Source organism: Hippoglossus stenolepis, chromosome 3 (genome assembly GCF_022539355.2).
Source record: "Hippoglossus stenolepis isolate QCI-W04-F060 chromosome 3, HSTE1.2, whole genome shotgun sequence".
Lineage (NCBI taxonomy): Eukaryota > Metazoa > Chordata > Actinopteri > Pleuronectiformes > Pleuronectidae > Hippoglossus > Hippoglossus stenolepis.
The window spans coordinates 7,073,533-7,091,629 of NC_061485.1; the positions used below are offsets into that span (position 1 = coordinate 7,073,533).

The window sequence follows — 18,097 nt, forward strand, 5'->3', positions numbered from 1 at the left end:
AGCAGCTTGATTGAATTTAAAGTGACGCTGGGCCTTACGCGAGGTGGAGGTCTGTGCCGTTCTAGGTCAGGGTGAAATACATTAATCCTGGGGTCGGCTGTGGCTCAGGAGGTGGAGCGAGCTGTCCACTAACCAGAAGGTCAGCGGTTTGATCCTCCAATCCACACGCTGAAGTGTCCACGGGCCGGATACTGAACCCCCAATTTGCCCCAGTGTGTGAATGATGAAGAAGTGCTGTAGGTAAATGGAGATGTTCCCCCTCGTCTGGTTGTCAGCTCCGCTCTGCACCTGCTCGGTATCCACTACCCACTACTTGATCTTCAATGGCTCCTCTAAATGACAACGGATAAATGGAAACAATCTTCCTGACAATTTCCCTCAGATGTTTTCTCCCTGGTGCAGGGCGGATGGGATCTGCCCCTCTACCGAGAGAATCAGTTCACATCCTGTTGGCTGCTCTTTGTGTTGAAGCTCCCATGCAATCTCTGATGGCGTTTTACTCCAGAGCGGCTCACACAACTTAAGGGCCACTTGTTGTCCACTGGAGTGTGTTTAGGACGAGTCGGGGGGTGCACTTGAGTTTGAGGCAGGAAGCGGAGGGTTGGATTTGGAGAAAAGGCACAAAAAAGTGCACAATTCGATTCAAAAACTCAAAAACTTCTATTAAACCTGGTAACAGAGCTCGTTTATCATGATTTGATTCATTCAACTGGTTTATAGAGTTAACTCCTTGTTTATATTTTCAAAGTAAAAGCACATGTTAATACACATGAAAAGACCCTGAGCTCTGACCACTATGACTTTAACTGGCTCTCCAAAGTTGATATTTATCAGATGGTGAACTAGCACAATGAACAACATGGGGTCTCAGCTCATATTAAAATTTAGGTTTTGGGTCATAAAAACAAGATTAAGCAGTGTCATGGGTTTTCTTAAAACAATTGTAATACTTTAAGACAAATACTTAATTTAGTTAAAAACTTTGTAAGTTTGGCCCTTTGAGTAATTTACCAATTTAAAGAATGACTTTAATTGGTCACACATACAAATTAAGTTATCAATTTTGCAAACATAACTTGTTAACTTTGATTTAAACAAACTTAATTCCTGTGTGTGTTACAAATGGGACTTTTTTATTTTCAAGCTGGTGAACAATCTTCTTTTCTCAGCTTAATTTTTCAAGTTTTCTTTGTTTTTGAAGCTTCACCATTGGGTTGAATAGTTATTTCACCTTTTGGATATAAAATATCATCAATTCGTCATTTTATCCCATCAGATATTTTTGTAAAATGTTCTTATTGGCGAATGAATTCTTGACTAATTTCCAGGAAGGTTTGAGGTCACAGTGACTTTTACCTTTGACCACTTAATTCCTCTTATTGGATGTTTGTGTCAAATTTAAAGAAATTTACTTGAGTTGTTCCTGAGGGATTATGTTCCAATGGACGTACACACATTCTGACAACCTGTAAACACGACGCCTCTGGACCTGCCGCCGCAACACAGGCAGGAAAAATTAGTTCCATTTCCTCACGTCAAGAGTGATGATGGATCCACAGTTTTTTAAGGCTGATATTAGCCGGCTTTGAGTTGGCTTCACATGAATAAATCCAGATTACAGGTGGCTTGGCCTTTTAAATCGTTCCACGCAGTGCAGAGAAATCATATTGTGGTTTAGAGCCTTGTGTCTGGAATTACATGCAACTAAAATCAAATCCTGCAAGAACATTTTCTCTCATTCTTCTTTCTGCCTTCTAACGATCTGTAAAGTCAGACTATTTTATAAGCAAACATTTTTCAACCAAGAAATGTCAAACTTTTGTCTGTTCCAGCTTCAGAAACTATTCGAAAATGTCACCTTGGCTTCTGAAAAACAGAACGACTCTGGTATGAATTTTTACTGACAGGGCGACTAAACAAACAGCTCAGTCTATATTGAAAATAATCCTATTTCAACACGTGTTGGGACAGACAATCAAGATCCAAACCAAATTATCAGAATTCATGTTTAATGTTGGAGTAATGGCTATGTAACAAAAAGTCTCTTTAGACATGCTTTACAGAATGTACAGGTAAATAAGGTCCAAAAATACTAAACAAAATGAAAAACTTCAACAATACAAAAAAGCAGCATTGGATATTGCCAGAGCAGTTACTGCTAAACTTTGGTATAAAGTCATAAAGGACGTTTCAGAGAGTAGAACATTATAAATGCACATTGTGTTAGGCTGGGTCGGCAGAAAATAATAAATACTGAATCGATGTATTACCCCCCCAGGACATGCAAGTTTCCTGTAAATTTCATGTTGTCACATGTAAGTTTCCTTTTTACTTTTTCAAGGGGCATGAAAATGATCAGAGGTATAAGCCAGAGAACATAAAGAAACATCAGATATCTGCTTCCACAGAAACAGAGAGTGTGTCGAGTACAAAAGGAACTCAGGAAAGTCAGGAGAGATAATTAGTTTTCTGCCGTTTGAAGAAACAGGCATGGGATGTTCTGATTCCAGCAAAGTGACAAAAATATGAAAACAAGTTTGCAAGAATGAAACTAGCGTCTGCACAAACCAGAGAGAAGCAGAAAGTGTGATGAAACTTTTCGCTGCTTAACAAATACATGTCAATTTCGAGTAGCTATTGATTGAGAACAGGAAGCTAGTGCATTCAGGGCAGATCCAAATCCTCTTTTGCAAGTTTAATAGTTAAAAAAAGGTTTCTGCAGTTGCATGGTTTAAAAAGGGTTAGGCTTAGTCTCTTTAGGTGTAACATGCAATAAACCAACCAGAGTACCATGTCCCATTCCCTTTGAAAGCAAGGTGTGCTCCTGGCGGAAGATCTACACGCAAGTGCACTTGCCATGAAAACAATCTGGCTGTTGGACGAGAAAAACAACAAACGTGTTGGTCTGAAACTAAGACACGTGTGTGGCGCTTGGTGGCGCCCTGTGTCGGGTAGATAGAGCCGTCAGCGTACCACTGATAATAGAGGCAGAAGATGAGAATCTCTCCTTGGTCACAAATAGAAGAGCAGAATGTAGCAGTCATGATCATCAACAAATGGAAATGATAATTTAAAAAAACCTAGAAAATACAGGTTGTCAGACATAACATCCATTTACTGCAGGAATGTTGGGATTAAAATGAATCATGTACTTCTACATGTACCTAATAAACTGCAAACTCTAAACTAGATATCTAGAGCACATACAGTTAAGTTTTCAAGGCCAGTCACAGACAAAGGCAATCAGATCGGAGCTTCACCGAGCTGCGATAGTACAGAGGTTTTTTAAGGAGAACCAGAGATAAAAACCTGTTGAAACACGTCCACATTCTTTTACAGCAAAGGCATTTTCATTTTCACATCCTCAAAGCGAAGGCTGACATTTGGAAAAAGGTATTGCTGAGTTTGAAGGCTGTTTGATATTTTAACTGAAAGAGTCTCAGTTGAGGAAATAAAAAACAACTTCTGAAGGAAATGTGTTGTAACATTTAAAAACATTTGGACAGCGCCGGGAGGGACAATAAAGGCTTAGTGTTAATAGAGTTACTGCAGCTTACGTCTCAAACCTCTCTGCAAATGGACTAATAGGCCATGGACGATAACCTTCTGTACACATACTTACATACATACATGTATAAAATCATACAATACATTCTCATATTTCACAGTCCCAAGTGAAAACTTAAGGCTTAATCAATTTCTGCGTAAGGATCATGAACTTTGTGGAAAAGATGGCGGTGATGAATCCTCACAGAATAACATGGCGTGCTAACCTGACACTATCTCACCGATTTGCATTTACAAATGGGTCTGGAACCTCTAAATACATTTAGTTGTATGTTTATATTCACAAAGGCCTCTGGAGTGTGGACGGCAGACGTATCACGTATGGATGTAGCCTAAGTGCAGGTTTTCATTTGTTTTTCTTTTAGAGAAAATGTCCAGATCTGTTTAATACAGTCGTGATCATGGATTTAAACGACCTCTCCACATCAGCAGGTCGGAGGAATTCTGTCTGCGCAGACAGGCGGTTGGGGGCGGACCCATTTGCAAGAGCAAACAAACAGAAGCTCGCTGATTGGTCTAATTTCCAGGCTAACTGCATGTGTTCCGTGTAAAAGTTTACCTCCATTACATTAAGTGCCTGTAAGACATGAGAAGAAGGGAAAAACAATTCAGTGCATCCAGTATACAAACCATAATGTCACCTGATGAGGTTACTGAGAATCCTTGTTAAAAATAAGGCCATCGAGAAGACAACCAGGAGAAAAAAATAGCCGGCAAACTGATTGTCACATGTGCAAAAGAAGATTTCTCCCCAAACTGCTCGTCATGATGAAGATATGAAGTGAAGTGAACAGCGATTGTGTTTGACACAGGACGAAAACAAGATCAGATAAAGATGATATAGGATATATTCATATATATTCATAATATACACCACGTTTTGGTGTTCAACTGTCTCTGGAATTTGCATAACAGGATACTAGATAGCATAGTTTACAGTCATAAAAGCTGTGGGAATGTGGTACATATGCTTTTGAGGTTCTTCCCTATATTAACCACCACAATCTGCTGGTGAGGGAGCTACAGTTGTCCCCCATTTAAACCCCCTCCCCCCGAGTTGGGAAGAGATGGTTTGTAATGTCTATTTCAGTCATGTGGTGTCAGTACCAGGAATGATGAAACAAACCATTTCAGCCCCTCAGCAGCAGCAGCAGGGACAATCCCATCCAACATGGCTCTTTAAAGCATACATTCATAGCTTTCTCTCTGAAGAGAAAAAAGAGGAGTGGCGGAGGACGTGGGGAAATAAGAGCCCTGCAGAGGTGGAGGTGTCGAGGAGGAGGTCACTTTAATCACCGGTCCATTTCTCCAGCCTGACACAGCAGTCATTCCACAGCGGAGAACGTTAGCGTGTCCTCTTGAGTGAAAGGGGAATGTAAACATACAAGAGAGCATCTTTGGCAGAATGTGAGGAGTCTCTTTGGAGGTAGTGGGTGAAAAGGAGGGGGAGGGGGGCAGCGACAAGGAGTCAGAGGCAGAACATGGACTGTGAGGACCTATGTGGGAGCAGGGTGCTCCTGAGGGTTAGTCCTATTAGAGGCACTTCTGTGGTCCTGTGTGCATTGGCTGGGGAAGTAGTCCGCCTCTGCCTCACTGTGCTCCTCTGCCCCTTCTGCAGTGGACACCAGGGGAGGCGTCCTGTGAACAGTCACTGGGTGCTGGGACGCTCCGGGACGAGGTTTGGAGGACAGATCTTCCCCGTCTCCCCAGAATGACCTGCTGAGGGAATCTGCAAAGATAAGACACAAATGTTAGAGGGCGACACGTTACAGGCACTGACTGATTCTCCACCACATACTCTTTGTAAAAGCAGACAGGATAAATTGATTTAATTAATTGATCAGCTGAAAATTTGCATGGACACCAATTTTAATCACAGATTTATTGTTAAGGTAATTTATGAAGCAAAACTGAAGTTTCTGAAGGATTTTCACAGCTTTAAGTCATTGTAACTTGATGCCTTTAGATTTTGAAGTGTTGGTTGGATTGAAGCAGCAATTTGAATACGTCTCCTTCTGCTTTTGAGGAGTACTGTTTTTTACACTTACTGCTTTTCTTTTCCCAATATTTTGCATGATGGTATGAATTCAATATTTCACCCTAAACATTCACCATCTTGCTCTAGAAATGTAAAATGGGAATTTCTGTTTCCAGGTCTCACCATTAGCGTAGTGCTCCGGGGGGGTGTGGCTGCTCAACCTTTTGTCATGTGAGGTGAGGAAGAGGGACGTGTCCTGGTTGCTAATGAGGTTCTCCAGAGCCGTGTCCACATGCTGGCCGTGCTCAATGAAGTTCTCCTTCAGGCCTGGTAGAGCTTTGTCCAGCGGGTCGTCCTCTCCCAGGTAGGCGTACGGGCAGTACTCCCGTGTGCGGGAATAGATGTTGGCGTTGTCGTAGCAGTCGGAGCAGATGACCAGCTGACCTGCACCACCTGTCGAAGAACGTGGCAACAAACAGTGAGTTGTTTGTTTTCAAAACTGCAGCACCATTAGAATATTTAATCAGTTTGATTGATAGTGGCTGCGAAATGGCCTCTCAAGTCCACTCAGATTAATTAACTCATTACTAATCATTTTTCTAACAACAACTGACAGTATTCATTTGTTTCAGGACTGAAAACAATTTCAGTTTTCAAAAAAATTGTTTGGAATTTCATTAAAAGTCATTTAATCATTGTTTTATGGCCTTTACACACTCGCATATATTGGACATGCAAACTATACCCATGAAATAATAATAAAGATTGTTACACTGGGACCTGGTGAAAAAACATCCAGCAGGATTATCTTTCTAAAGCCTTTAAGACAATCTTTAATATTTGTACATTGGGCTACTATTCGTGTATATAAATAAAGATGTATTTATATCTCAAGTTCTAATGTGTAATATGTAACGTCTGTGGCAAATCTCTCAAAGCAGTCATTTACTATTGTGTTCATGTCAATGGACAAACAGAAAACCCAGCACATAATGCTTCTGCTCGTGGCTGCTACCAATGCCGAGGAATAAAAAACCACATCATCACTTGTGTGTGGTTGACACTAACCTGTGGGGACTCCAGCTAGTCCCTCACGGGGATCCCCAGGGTGGAAACTGCTGCGGCCAGTGAACAGAGAGCCGACCCTGCAGTGCAGCACGCCATTCCCCTCCGCTTCCACCTCACTGCTCGTGTCTCCATAACACACACCTGAGACATTGGTGATAATTAGTCAGGGTCTCGTTTCAGCAGGGATTTGATCCCGAACACAAAAACAGACACAAGGACCTAATGAGCGAGGAGGCATCTGAAATCTCTGAATCAGAAAAACTGTACATAATTAAAAGACGTTTGAAATGTATTCTTCAGAATGGATTCGCATGAGAGGCAGGCGACGAGGCGGTGTATCACTGTGCATTTCATTTCTTGTAACCACGCAATAATTGTGTAATCTTTGTAATATCAAAGGGTTTTACCTTTTTGTGATCAAAATGTTGACATAACCCAACGGGAAAAATCTTCATATAAATATTAAAGGGATGATAAAAGAGACCTTTACTTTACTTTTTGTTCAGTATGAACATATCCACTACCTCTGAAGAGAAGTGTTCTCTCTTACTAAATGACAAATCTGCCATTATAGTAGCAAGTTTTAAAGCACCAATTGGTTTATTGTATGCTTAGAACATGTTTTTCCAACATGCATTGATATATATCCAGATGATAAACCAAACATGTCAAATATAACTCACCATCTGTCCCTTTATGGACGTATCCATTAGAGAGAGGAGGCATGAGTTGCTGGTGGCTGCCAGCTTCAGAGTTACTGTATCCTTCCTGCGGCTCTGACAGAGTTCCCTGAGAGGACAGGTAGCTGGGGATGTCTGCCGGCAAATTCATTTCATCTGGAACAGACAGAGGCACATTTTGTTTCAAGGCATCGAGAGCTGAGGAGAGCTGTCGTCTCACATCAAAGTGATTTCCCCCACACACACAATTCATGTTTTCCAAGCAGCGCTCTTTAGATAAAACGCATTTATTTTATATCATAATGTTTATATGTCTAAATTGCTGACCTGTATTTGTGATACTGTAGTCCTCGCTCTTTCTGCGCATGTGATAGATCACAATGACCCAGACCAGCGAGGTTCCGACCACACAGCACACCACCACGATCACCACAATGCCCACTGTGGTCCAACCGTCCTGGTCGTACCCTGCACCCGTATCGCAGTTCGGCGACGGCGAGACACTGAGGTAGATGTGGCCGCGCTCCGTTCCCAGAGTATTCGACATGATGCAGGTGTATTTTCCCGCATCAGCAGGACCGGCGTCTACAATAATGAGTAGCTGGTTGGCGGCGGCAAAGAAATGGCGTTCTGTCAGTACCAGGGGTCCGTCATCTTTGGTCCAGTTGAGACGAGGGGCAGGGCTGCCTCCAGCTATACACTGAAGCACGGCAGTTTCACCACGAGCCACGGTCCTGTCTTCCAGCGGCCGCATGAAGGATGGCGTTTCTGGAGGAGAACAGGTTTATTGATTTTTTTTTAAAAAAAGGATTTTTCCAGCGGCATTTGTGTCACACTGTCTGGACAGATGTGTGTGAGGTCAGATTCGTTATTTTTAGAATAGATTTTACAATAACAAACATGTTTATTCACCAGTTTGTAGCTGAATTCAAACTTCAGAAGCCCATTCATTAAGGAATGTGATCATATAAATTGTTTTTGTTGTGTCACTCCTTTCCATATTTAAATATTTTCCATGGTCAAGGCATAACAACGTTTGTATTTATGTTGTCACTAGTTGAAACTGTTGTGGTGTAAATATAAATAAGAGAATGTAATGATGACAGACATAAACAAGGAGCCAGTTTGAGCAGAGTGACTCAGCTGAAATGACCCAGTGGTAAAACATCTGTAACAGGCTCTGCTTCTGAGTTAGGTGACTCACCCAAGACGGTGAGAGTGGCGTTTGCCGACAGACTACCAGCTGCATTCTGAGCCGTGCAGCTGTAAACTCCCATGTCTTCTGTCTTCACGTTAGCAATGAAGAAGATGTCATCATCCGGCATCACGTGCATCCTTCGCTCTCGGGCGGCAGGAAAGTCTGTGCCTCCGTCCTTCTGCCAAGCAATCTGGGGTGATGGATGACCTTCGGCCGCGCACTCCAGCCTGGCCATTGTCCCAGTCCTGATTGTCAGGTCCATGGGAGTCTTAAGAAAAGATGGTAGCTCTGAGAGAGGGGGACAGAGAAGCAGAGATATATCGATGTCAGATCAAACAATGGCTGCAATAATCTTGTGGCTCTGCTATCTTCAAAATTCTCTGACAGTCACAGCATTGTCCTCTAAGCACAGATGGAAGATATACTATGCTGGCAACAACATCGCCTTGAAACTTGGGTGAAGAACAAGAGAAACACTAATCACTGGCAGTGACAGTCATCAATCACTTTCCTCTGAAAAGAGACTCACCATTGACAGTAAGCTTGGCCCTGTTGGAGTAGTTGGAGCCGAAGTGATTGGAGACCACACACTGGTAGCGCCCCTCATCAGTAAAGTTGACATTAAGGAGGTGGAGCATCGTGGTGTAGATGAGCTCTCCCTCCTGAAACCGGGCGTAGTTTTGCACTTCTGCATCATACAGCACCTCCCCATCCTTCCTCCAAGCTGTGGTCATCGGCAAATCACTGCTGCTGGTGGCAACGCAGCTCAAAGTCACATTGTTCCCCCGCAGCGCCACCGACGTCTCTGGGTGAGTTGTTATGTGAGGTTTGGGGAAATCATCTGTGGAGGGGCAGGGACATAAAAGAGAGTGTTAGACTCCGTCAGCTTTTTTCTTAACGTCAGAAAATCTATATTTTTTAGAGCAGACCTCTTAAATTACACAAATACAAGAATGACAACATTGCAGTCAGACAGAATCTATCTGGACTTTTTATGAAGTTGAAGTTTATGAAACCTTTGAAACTGGATCAGACTGAGAGCAAATAAAAAATATCAGACCGGGACTGACCACAAACAAACTCTTCCGGGCTGATGGTCAGGACGCTGCGACCAAGTAGACTGGCCGGATGAGCACAGACAGCAGAGACAGACTGCTGGAACAGACTGTCTGTGAGCCAGGGCCCCAACCACTGCATGTGGCAGTCACACAGCAAGCTGCTTGTGTTCAGGACACTGAGGAAACACGAGATGAGTGAGAGTAAGATTAGTTTGGATTATCAAAGTAGAGCAAAAATTAAACACATTGTGAGGTTTCTGGGATTTCTTTGAGAAGTTTCCATAAAGGGATTTATGGTTTAATCTCTAAAAGCAAATTTGCATTTACATCCTTGAAATTAAGATTTAATGGACCTCGATTAGAAAGAACTGTTCCATACTCTATATTAAGATCACGCTGTGTTTTCTTATACAGCTTATAATACTTAGGAAAGTGTTTGGGGGCATTCAAACACTTTCTGAATTATTCAGAGTCATGTAATATTCGTACTAACTTGATTTTCTTTTTTTTTTAAGTTTCCATGATCAAAATCTAAATTAATAGCCACAAAAGCCTGTAGGAGGCTGTGTTACCACACTTTGTCCTAAAATACACTTCAATTACATGGGTGTTGCCATCATGCTCCTCTGGCTTAGTTCTCTGTCAAAGCAAATTTATCCACTTGCCAGGCAAATGGTGCCATAGTCTATTAAAGCTGCAGACTAATTAATCACATGAGGATATGACTGCTGTCATGACACGTATTCCGTGTTTGACAGCTGCTGGTGCATTTCGTTAACCGCTGCTTGAGAGACACTCCTAAGACGGGCTGATTAAAAACTTTAAAAGTCAAGAGACTTGACATTTCCACCATCTTTTCACACGGGCAGGAGAGACATCTGTCCCAACTAAAAAGATGCTACAACTCGAAGGCTGCATCAGAAATATCACAGCCAATAAATGTGTGGATTTTGGTAAGACAACAAATGTCTTAACAGCTAATGAAGTAAAGTTATTCTCCCCTTTTTACTAATTCATCGGTAAAGCTACAGTAGATCAAAGACTCCTCACATTTCAGTGGTTGAGATTTTCCTCCTATAACAATATGACAATTTAAATGCTAATCATGACAGTTAACCATTAATTCATCGTTATAATTACTTTTAGTTGTGGCCAACAATGATGAATGAGTTGATTGACTTTCAAATGTGCTTAGTTTAGCATCTACTCACAACACTTTGAGCTTCATGTGGGACAACGCCTCCGGGTGTATCGACATGATGCCATTCTTGCTCAGGTCCCTGCAGAGGGGGACAGAAATATGGATTAGACTCACCTACAATGTGATTTGATCAGACTGGCGTCCTATTCCACAGGGATAAGGCAACAACACCACCGTGGTAATAAAAGCTCTCTTCTATATTTAATCATTCAACAACAACAACAACAGATCCTCCTGAGACGGACGTGTGGCCGTGTGGAGAAAAAGGATGCTGCAGTGGTTTAACTCACAGGTGCTCCAGCTCCTCCAGGCCTTCAAACGCTTTCCTCGTGATTGATTTGATTTTGTTCCGCTGTAGGATTCTGGAAGAGGAAAATATTTCATTTTATGCTCCTGGGTAATATTTTATTGCACAGTGGAACCAGAGTGTCAGCAGCTATTGCTACAGCTAAATTTGGACATGTGACAGAATAAATAAAAAGTCAGAATAAACTTGAACAACTTAACAGTAAAATAAAACTTAAAATTCCAAGTCAAGCACATCTATGAGAATAAAGCTTAATCTTATCAATTAACAATCAACACCAGAACAATGATGTATAATTTAAGATGCACATGTTTTATCTCTATAAATGAATTATATTTCACAACCATGCATTGATGTATGAAATTAAATCTATTCATTCATATCTATATATTTATCTGCACAATCAGTTTTTCCTCACAGTGTGTTCAGCTTCTTCATTCCATTAAATACGCCAATGGAGTCTTCGATGGCCCACGAGATTTCATTATTGCGGATATCTCTGGAAAACAAAGAGACATTGGATATTAAACACTCTCTACACGGACTGAACATCTTAAGCTTTTTCCCCGCAAACACCACAGAGACCCTCCATCCTCCGCTGTGGTTGTCAGTGGCGGTGATTCTCAGACGGGAGACTAACTATTTGAGACACCCTTGCGTCCACAGAGTGTCACAGTTGGCTGCCCCTGCTGCTCAGATGAGGAGGAATTAATTGGCTTTGTTTAGCACTGCTACAGTTCACGGGTCTACTGGAAACCTTGTGTTTACAGGACGGGTCACGGGCTCTTTTGTTTCTCTTTCCTCATGCCCAGCCACCTCTGAGAGAACCTCGGAACTCTCCCATGAAAGCTCCGAGGACGGGCAACCTCCCAAATATGACTCCTTTCTGGTTTTAGCTCAACAGTTCTCAACTTGCAGCTGGCACATGTATGACTGATGAAGTATACAAGGTTGCAACACAGAATTGTGAAAATTCTGTTGGGGATTATAAACTAATGCAGAGTCTGGCATCAGGTCGGGGGAATCCACAAAAAAGTTGGGTAATGGGTGAAAAATATATTTTGATAAATACACGGATAAAAATGTACTAAATGCGGTCAGACAGGGGGTGAGGACCTAAGTATGAATTTAAATATGACATTTAAATGATTGTGCAGTATTTTGGACAGGCACATTCATTTTTACGAGTCGAAATAGGTAAAAGCTGCTGACTTTCACCACATTTGGACCATGTCTTTTATTTTTTGCTGCACTGTTATGGGGGTTCATAAATACAGAAGGAAAACATTGTTACGCTTAACTCCCATTAACTTAATAAACAGAAGACTGCATAATATTTAATTATTTTCACACCCTAAAGAAAAAAAAAAATCACCATCTCTCCCCCGACAAAGCCAGAGCTGCTGTGCTATTTAAAGAAAGGCACCGTGGACATAATTTATTGCTGCTTGGTGAAATATGAAAAAAGGTCTTGCTCTTCCCACGCTGCACAAGTATTAACAAACCTTCATCTCTTGCCTCAGCTACATTGTAGAGACCTGTTTTCTTTCTCAAGCCTGAGAAAGCCCCACAGCAACCCTCTACACAGGTTTTACACAGATGAAACAGACTCGCTGCATCTCAGACATTTTATACAGTGGGGTTCAAATGTCTGAGACCACTTTCCTATCCATGAAAGTCTCCCCACTGTATGTGCATGGTAAAGTTCTCATTAATGTAAAACTGAGCTGTCTTGTAGAGATTTCACATTGAAACTCATGTGAAATTTGCATGATACCCGCAGTAGATGGCCGGACAGAGGGTTAGGCTAACCAAGAGAACAGGACACTATGATGCTACACATTGGGTGGTTTGATCTAAGTCTAAACAGGAAAACAAACAGACAGAATTAGAACTCAACAAAGACTATATCTGAGGATAAAGACTTCAAATTTCACACACGATTTCTAATGTTATTTCTCTAAACTACTTAGGAGTACTTAGGAAACATATTCAAGACAGGACTAGACCTAGACATGAAGGGTGAATCAAGCAGACCTACTTTTGTCAGCAGCCTTCACGAGAATGCACAGAGCCAAGAACATGTCAGGACTTGGTTATATTTTGAAAAGTAAACTTCATTACACTTCTAAGATCAAAGAGGAGATATTTTAAACAGGCAGATAACTCACAGGGTACGCAGACTTGACAGACCACTGAACACTCCCTCTCCCAAATGGCTGATGGAGTTCTCTCCCAGGTTCAGGCTCTCCAAGAAACTTAATCCGACGAAAGCCGTCTCCTCCAGTCGAGTCAAATGATTAAAGGACAAGTCTCTGCAGAAAACAACGACAAATATGATAAGGATTAGTTCAAGCCTTCCTCTCAGTCGACACCAGTCTTACATGTAAATGTGTGTCAGCATTCAAAAACCATTCTGCACAATGAAATCAGCTCTAGATACGTCTCAAAACTGCAGGGGAATAAGAGTAAGTCCTCTGAGCATACAGAATGAATCTCAGAGCTCTGGGCTAATGAAAGAAAGTGGAGACTCTTAGCTGTATGAGGATTTTAGCTGTGAAGCAAACACACTTACAGTTCCTCGAGCTTTTGGCAGAATTCCCAGGCATCTGGTCGGATGATGCTGACTGCATTTTGGCTGACCCGCAGGATACGCAGCATGCGCAGGCCATACAGCCAACCTTTGTTGACCTCGGTTAGGTTGTTGTGCTCCAGTTCTCTGAGACACAAATGGGAAAAAACATAATGACATTAACAGAATAATTGTTATGACATATATTGTTTTATTTTTTTCAAGGACAAATCCAGATTTTTTAAGTCTTTATCACTGATGAACACAATGTTGAAAGTCATTTTAAAGGAGAGTCTATAGCACTGTACTTACAGTTCTTCAATGTTGTTAAGTCCAAAAAAGGCTCCATCCATGAGCTTAGTGATGCCATTCCTCTGCATCTTCAGTGACTTCAGTGAGTCCATCCCTTTGAATGTGAGGCTGTCCACTATCTTGATCTTGTTACGCTTCATTTCACTATGAAAAACATAAGAGGGTGAATGCAACATTCATAGTAAATTCTGCCAAGAAGGAATTGTTAAAACGGAATTAAAACCCACAGATGTGTCTGCCAACTATCAGCAGCTTAATTCTTGGCTTTTCCACACTGATTTTAGTTTGGCATCATGAACAAAATCGTACAATACTTACAGGAACTGAAGTTGAGGAAGTCTGAAGACTTTGGATGGCAGCAGAGCTAATCTGTTCCTGTTCAGCTTCAGCACCAGCAGGGAGCTGGAGATGTTTTCAAAGCAACCGGGCTCGAGGACGCTGATCTTGTTATTACTCAAATTCCTAAAAGAGCAGGAACGTTAGATCGAAAATTGGTCAGGAACATAATGTTTGCTCTGTTTACGCCAACTGTACGTGTGAATATCCACAAGAGAAGGCCAACAAAGTCTGTTTGTCTACAATAAGATGCTTCATTATCAATGGCAAACTAACCAATACAAGGTGTCTTTAGTGTTGTGACCTATTTAGAATTGAATGGTCAGTGCAGTACTGCTCTGCTTTAATACGGGCTCTTTAATACCTAGAACAGCCATAAATGCTACATCATCATACTGTTGTATTATACAGACTCCTCTGCCCATTCCTCCTTCTTACACCTTTAGTTACTAGCAAGTAACACAAAAAACTATGTGAAGCCTTCGGAGATGTATACACACTTTTAATACTCACTAGTTTTATTGTATTGTCCAGCTGATTTTATGGATAAATTGACTTTAACTTTGTTGATCATAAAAGAATTGTAGTATGACTGAGATGAACATCAAGACTTACAGATATTTCAGCTGCATGAAGGGGAAGGATCCAACTTTGAGCTCAGAGATCGAGTTGGATGTAAGGTCCAGCGTCTCCAGGGAAATGTAGGGCTGCAGCTGGTGCATTGACAGTTCTGAGATCCGATTGTGGACTCTGAATCGTAAAAAGAACGTATTAGTCCTCCAAATCAGAATGCTGATTACTATGGCACGCTATGTTGACGGTTTACTCAAATCAAGGGGAGCAAAACAGGTATCTATTGTTGTGCACTCTACCAACAAACAAAAAACAAGTGTTTTGCATTAGTACATTTGTCTACAACACATAAAAAGACATCTAAAGCCTCAGAGTCAGTGTTTAATGCCATATTTGTACCTATTGATACATGCTGATTCATGTAAGTAAACGTCACACAGAAGTTAAAGTCATCAAGAGTGTGTGTCTTTGAAATAAATGGGGGAATCTTTTATGTAACAGGAAACCCAGAAGGGGAGTGTGTACTTACAATGACAGCGAGGTGATGTTTGAGGAAACATCTCCAAGAAACGGAAGAGCAGTCAGCTCGTTGTGATTCATGGTGCTGAAATGACAATCAACAGAAAAGGAACATTAGGTGATGAATGTTTACATACATCGCCGCAGCAACAAACAACAAATTGATACTTTATACTGGGGCTGGACAATAAAACAATATCAGCAATTATTGTGATATCATTTTTATCAATAGCAATGTAACAAAAGCCCAATATATTGATATATAGCCTCTGCAATGTGCGAGTACAGTGAACAGGTAAGATCCTCGGGTTTATAAAATATTTCACCATTTATCAAATGTTAGTCTGTCTCTGCTCATAAAGAGCTTGAAACCACAACCCTGATGCTCATTTTTTGTTGAAGAGAAGTGACTTCATGGTATTTAGGAGTCTGTGGAGTGTTTCTACCAAATATGTATTATTGATGATAAATGTAGACTAAATATTGGAATGAAAGTAATAGAAATTACAGCAACACAAACCACATATGCTTAAGAATATGAGAATTGTCGCAATTGTACTGACTGATTTAGTTGAACTAGGTGTACTTAATAAACTGACAACTGAGTGTAAAGACTATTAGGTTAATATCCCAGTTATAATTTAGCTTGTTTCACTGTGACTGGTTAAGTGAGTTTGAATTTGATTATCATTCTTTTTAATTCATTATAAGAAAAACACTATACAATTACCCTATGTCCCAAAGAGCAAACTAAAGAGAGATAATTTACACATGATAACATCTTACAGAGTGATGGTCAATGGGCCAATATTTACATGCTGATTAAATATTGTAATTAAAGGTAATAAAAATAACAGCAGCACAAACCAGGACTCAACATGTGTGTAATAAAACTGAATAATAAAACCTGTTAATGGCTGATTTAGATGACCTATGTGTACTTAATAAACTGAGTGTAAAGACTATTGGGTTAATATCCCAGTTACAATTTAGCTTGTTTCACTGTGACTGGTTAAGTGAGTTAGAATTTGATTATCATTCTTTTTAAATCATAATAAAACACTCTACAATTAGCAGATGTCCCAAAGAGCAAGCTTAATAAATAGCATCTAATAGAGTGAAGGTCAAATGGGGAATATTAAGATGTAAACGGTGTTTGTTGGTGTGTAACGCTGCAGCCGTGGAGCAGCAACAAATCAGTGCAGTTGGAATCAGTGCTGGCTCACTCACACTTGTGTTATCCCCTCGTCTGGGTCCAGGGGAGCCGCCGACAGCCTCTTCCTGTTGCAGTCCAGGACCCGGGACCCGTCGGGCCCTGTGGAACACGAGCACGGAGCCGGACAAGCCTCGAGGGCCCCGGCAGCCAGGCCGAGCAGCACGAAGACCAGGGCCGAAGCAACGGGCCAGCCCTCCGCCATTTTAAACGTCTTCCTGCGGGAGGCTACGTGGCTAACTCGCTAAAGTGGCACGTTTTACGGCCACGGGACCGCCGCCGAACGCTTCTGGTAGTTTCTGTATCAGCGGCGCCGGCACATCCTTCGTGTTTAAAGCCCAGGGAGTCCGGGCGGGACGGTAACATACAGTTTCCCCCAACTTGCGTGAGGCATCCCGGTGGGTTTCTCCTCTTCCGCTCCAGTCCGGACACCCTCTCTCTCCTGGGGGGAGGAAGCTAATGCTAATGCTAGCTCACTGCTCAGCTGCCTCAGTCCCACAAATGCGCATGTTTACCCCGCATGGCATCGGTTTAACCCGGCGCTTTGACCCGGTTCAGATTGAATGAACCCGGGGAAACGTTATCCTCACTCGGCCCGGGCCGATCAGGGCTAATTCACGAGTATTTTCTGCGTCTTTCTGTCCCGTAAGAACAACAAAGCGCCTGGAGTGGAGGATACTGGGATACCTTAAATCCCGCCCCCGGTAGCATGTTTACACTTATCCCATTGGCCAGTGGTCGAGTCTGTCAAACGTTTGCAGGGATTTGATTGGATCTCGCCCCAGTGTGTTTTTATGTGGTGGCCACTTTCCACAGCAGAAAGTTTTTCCCGAGAAGCTGCAGTTTGAAAATGTTTTTCACATCCTCGTGGTTATTGTTGGTCATTTCCTCTCTTTTTACACTTTTCAAACACCAGCATCCACCTGTTAAAGAACCAAAACAATAGATAGATAGATAGATAGATAGATAGATAGATAGACAGACAGACAGACAGACAGACAGACAGACAGACAGATAGATAGATAGATGTTCTTTATTGATCCCAAAGTGGGAAATGATTGTGTTACAGCAGCAGGTCAGAGTGAAGAACAAGAGACTAAATACAAGAGATGACAAAATAAGAGAGAAGTGTGCACAATTGCAGCAGTTGTTTGCAAAGGTAAAGGTAGGAACATGACTCAAGTAAATAAATATGGACATAAGATGTGCAGAAGTTTTTGGTGTTGACAGAAATTATACGGCTCATGGTTTTGACAGTTCACCTTGTTATGCAAGTTATGCAATATGTGCCTTAAGGAGTTTAACATTATTGTAAGAAGTAGTATCAGTAAACTTTATTTTTTTACAACAGTTGAATAAAACTAGCAAAATAAAGTACGTACAATGTAACAGAATTAATATGGTATTAATATAATAGATAGATAGATATATAGATAGACTGACAGATATAAGATAGATAGATAAATAGACAGACAGATATAGGTAACAGTTGGATGATGAACCTGATGCACAAGC

The 18,097-nt window shown here is 41.5% G+C and overlaps 1 protein-coding gene across 1 annotated transcript; it reads right to left on the minus strand.

Annotated features, from left to right (window-relative positions):
* Positions 1-1,992: 1,992 nt before the first annotated feature.
* Positions 1,993-17,270, minus strand: lrig2 (leucine-rich repeats and immunoglobulin-like domains 2). The gene is made up of 18 exons (XM_035153091.2): positions 16,600-17,270; positions 15,380-15,454; positions 14,893-15,027; positions 14,260-14,403; positions 13,942-14,085; positions 13,633-13,776; positions 13,229-13,372; positions 11,476-11,556; positions 11,041-11,112; positions 10,761-10,829; positions 9,562-9,725; positions 9,021-9,332; positions 8,498-8,779; positions 7,621-8,061; positions 7,297-7,449; positions 6,614-6,754; positions 5,729-5,998; positions 1,993-5,296 (listed from the first exon to the last, which is right to left on the minus strand). The coding sequence occupies exons 1-18, from the start codon at positions 16,785-16,787 to the stop codon at positions 5,064-5,066; spliced, it is 3,192 nt and encodes a 1,063-aa protein (XP_035008982.1). The 5' UTR covers positions 16,788-17,270; the 3' UTR covers positions 1,993-5,063.
* Positions 17,271-18,097: the final 827 nt, after the last annotated feature.

Excerpts from the sequence above, each read along its gene's own strand:
- lrig2 (XM_035153091.2), bottom strand. The coding sequence starts at position 16,787 with ATGGCGGAGGGCTGGCCCGTTGCTTCGGCCCTGGTCTTCGTGCTGCTC. Across the intron at positions 10,830-11,040 it reads CTGGAGGAGCTGGAGCACCT|GGACCTGAGCAAGAATGGCA; the intron begins GTGAGTTAAACC and ends CCCCCTCTGCAG. Across the intron at positions 8,062-8,497 it reads CGCCACTCTCACCGTCTTGG|AAACGCCATCCTTCATGCGG; the intron begins GTGAGTCACCTA and ends GTTCTCCTCCAG.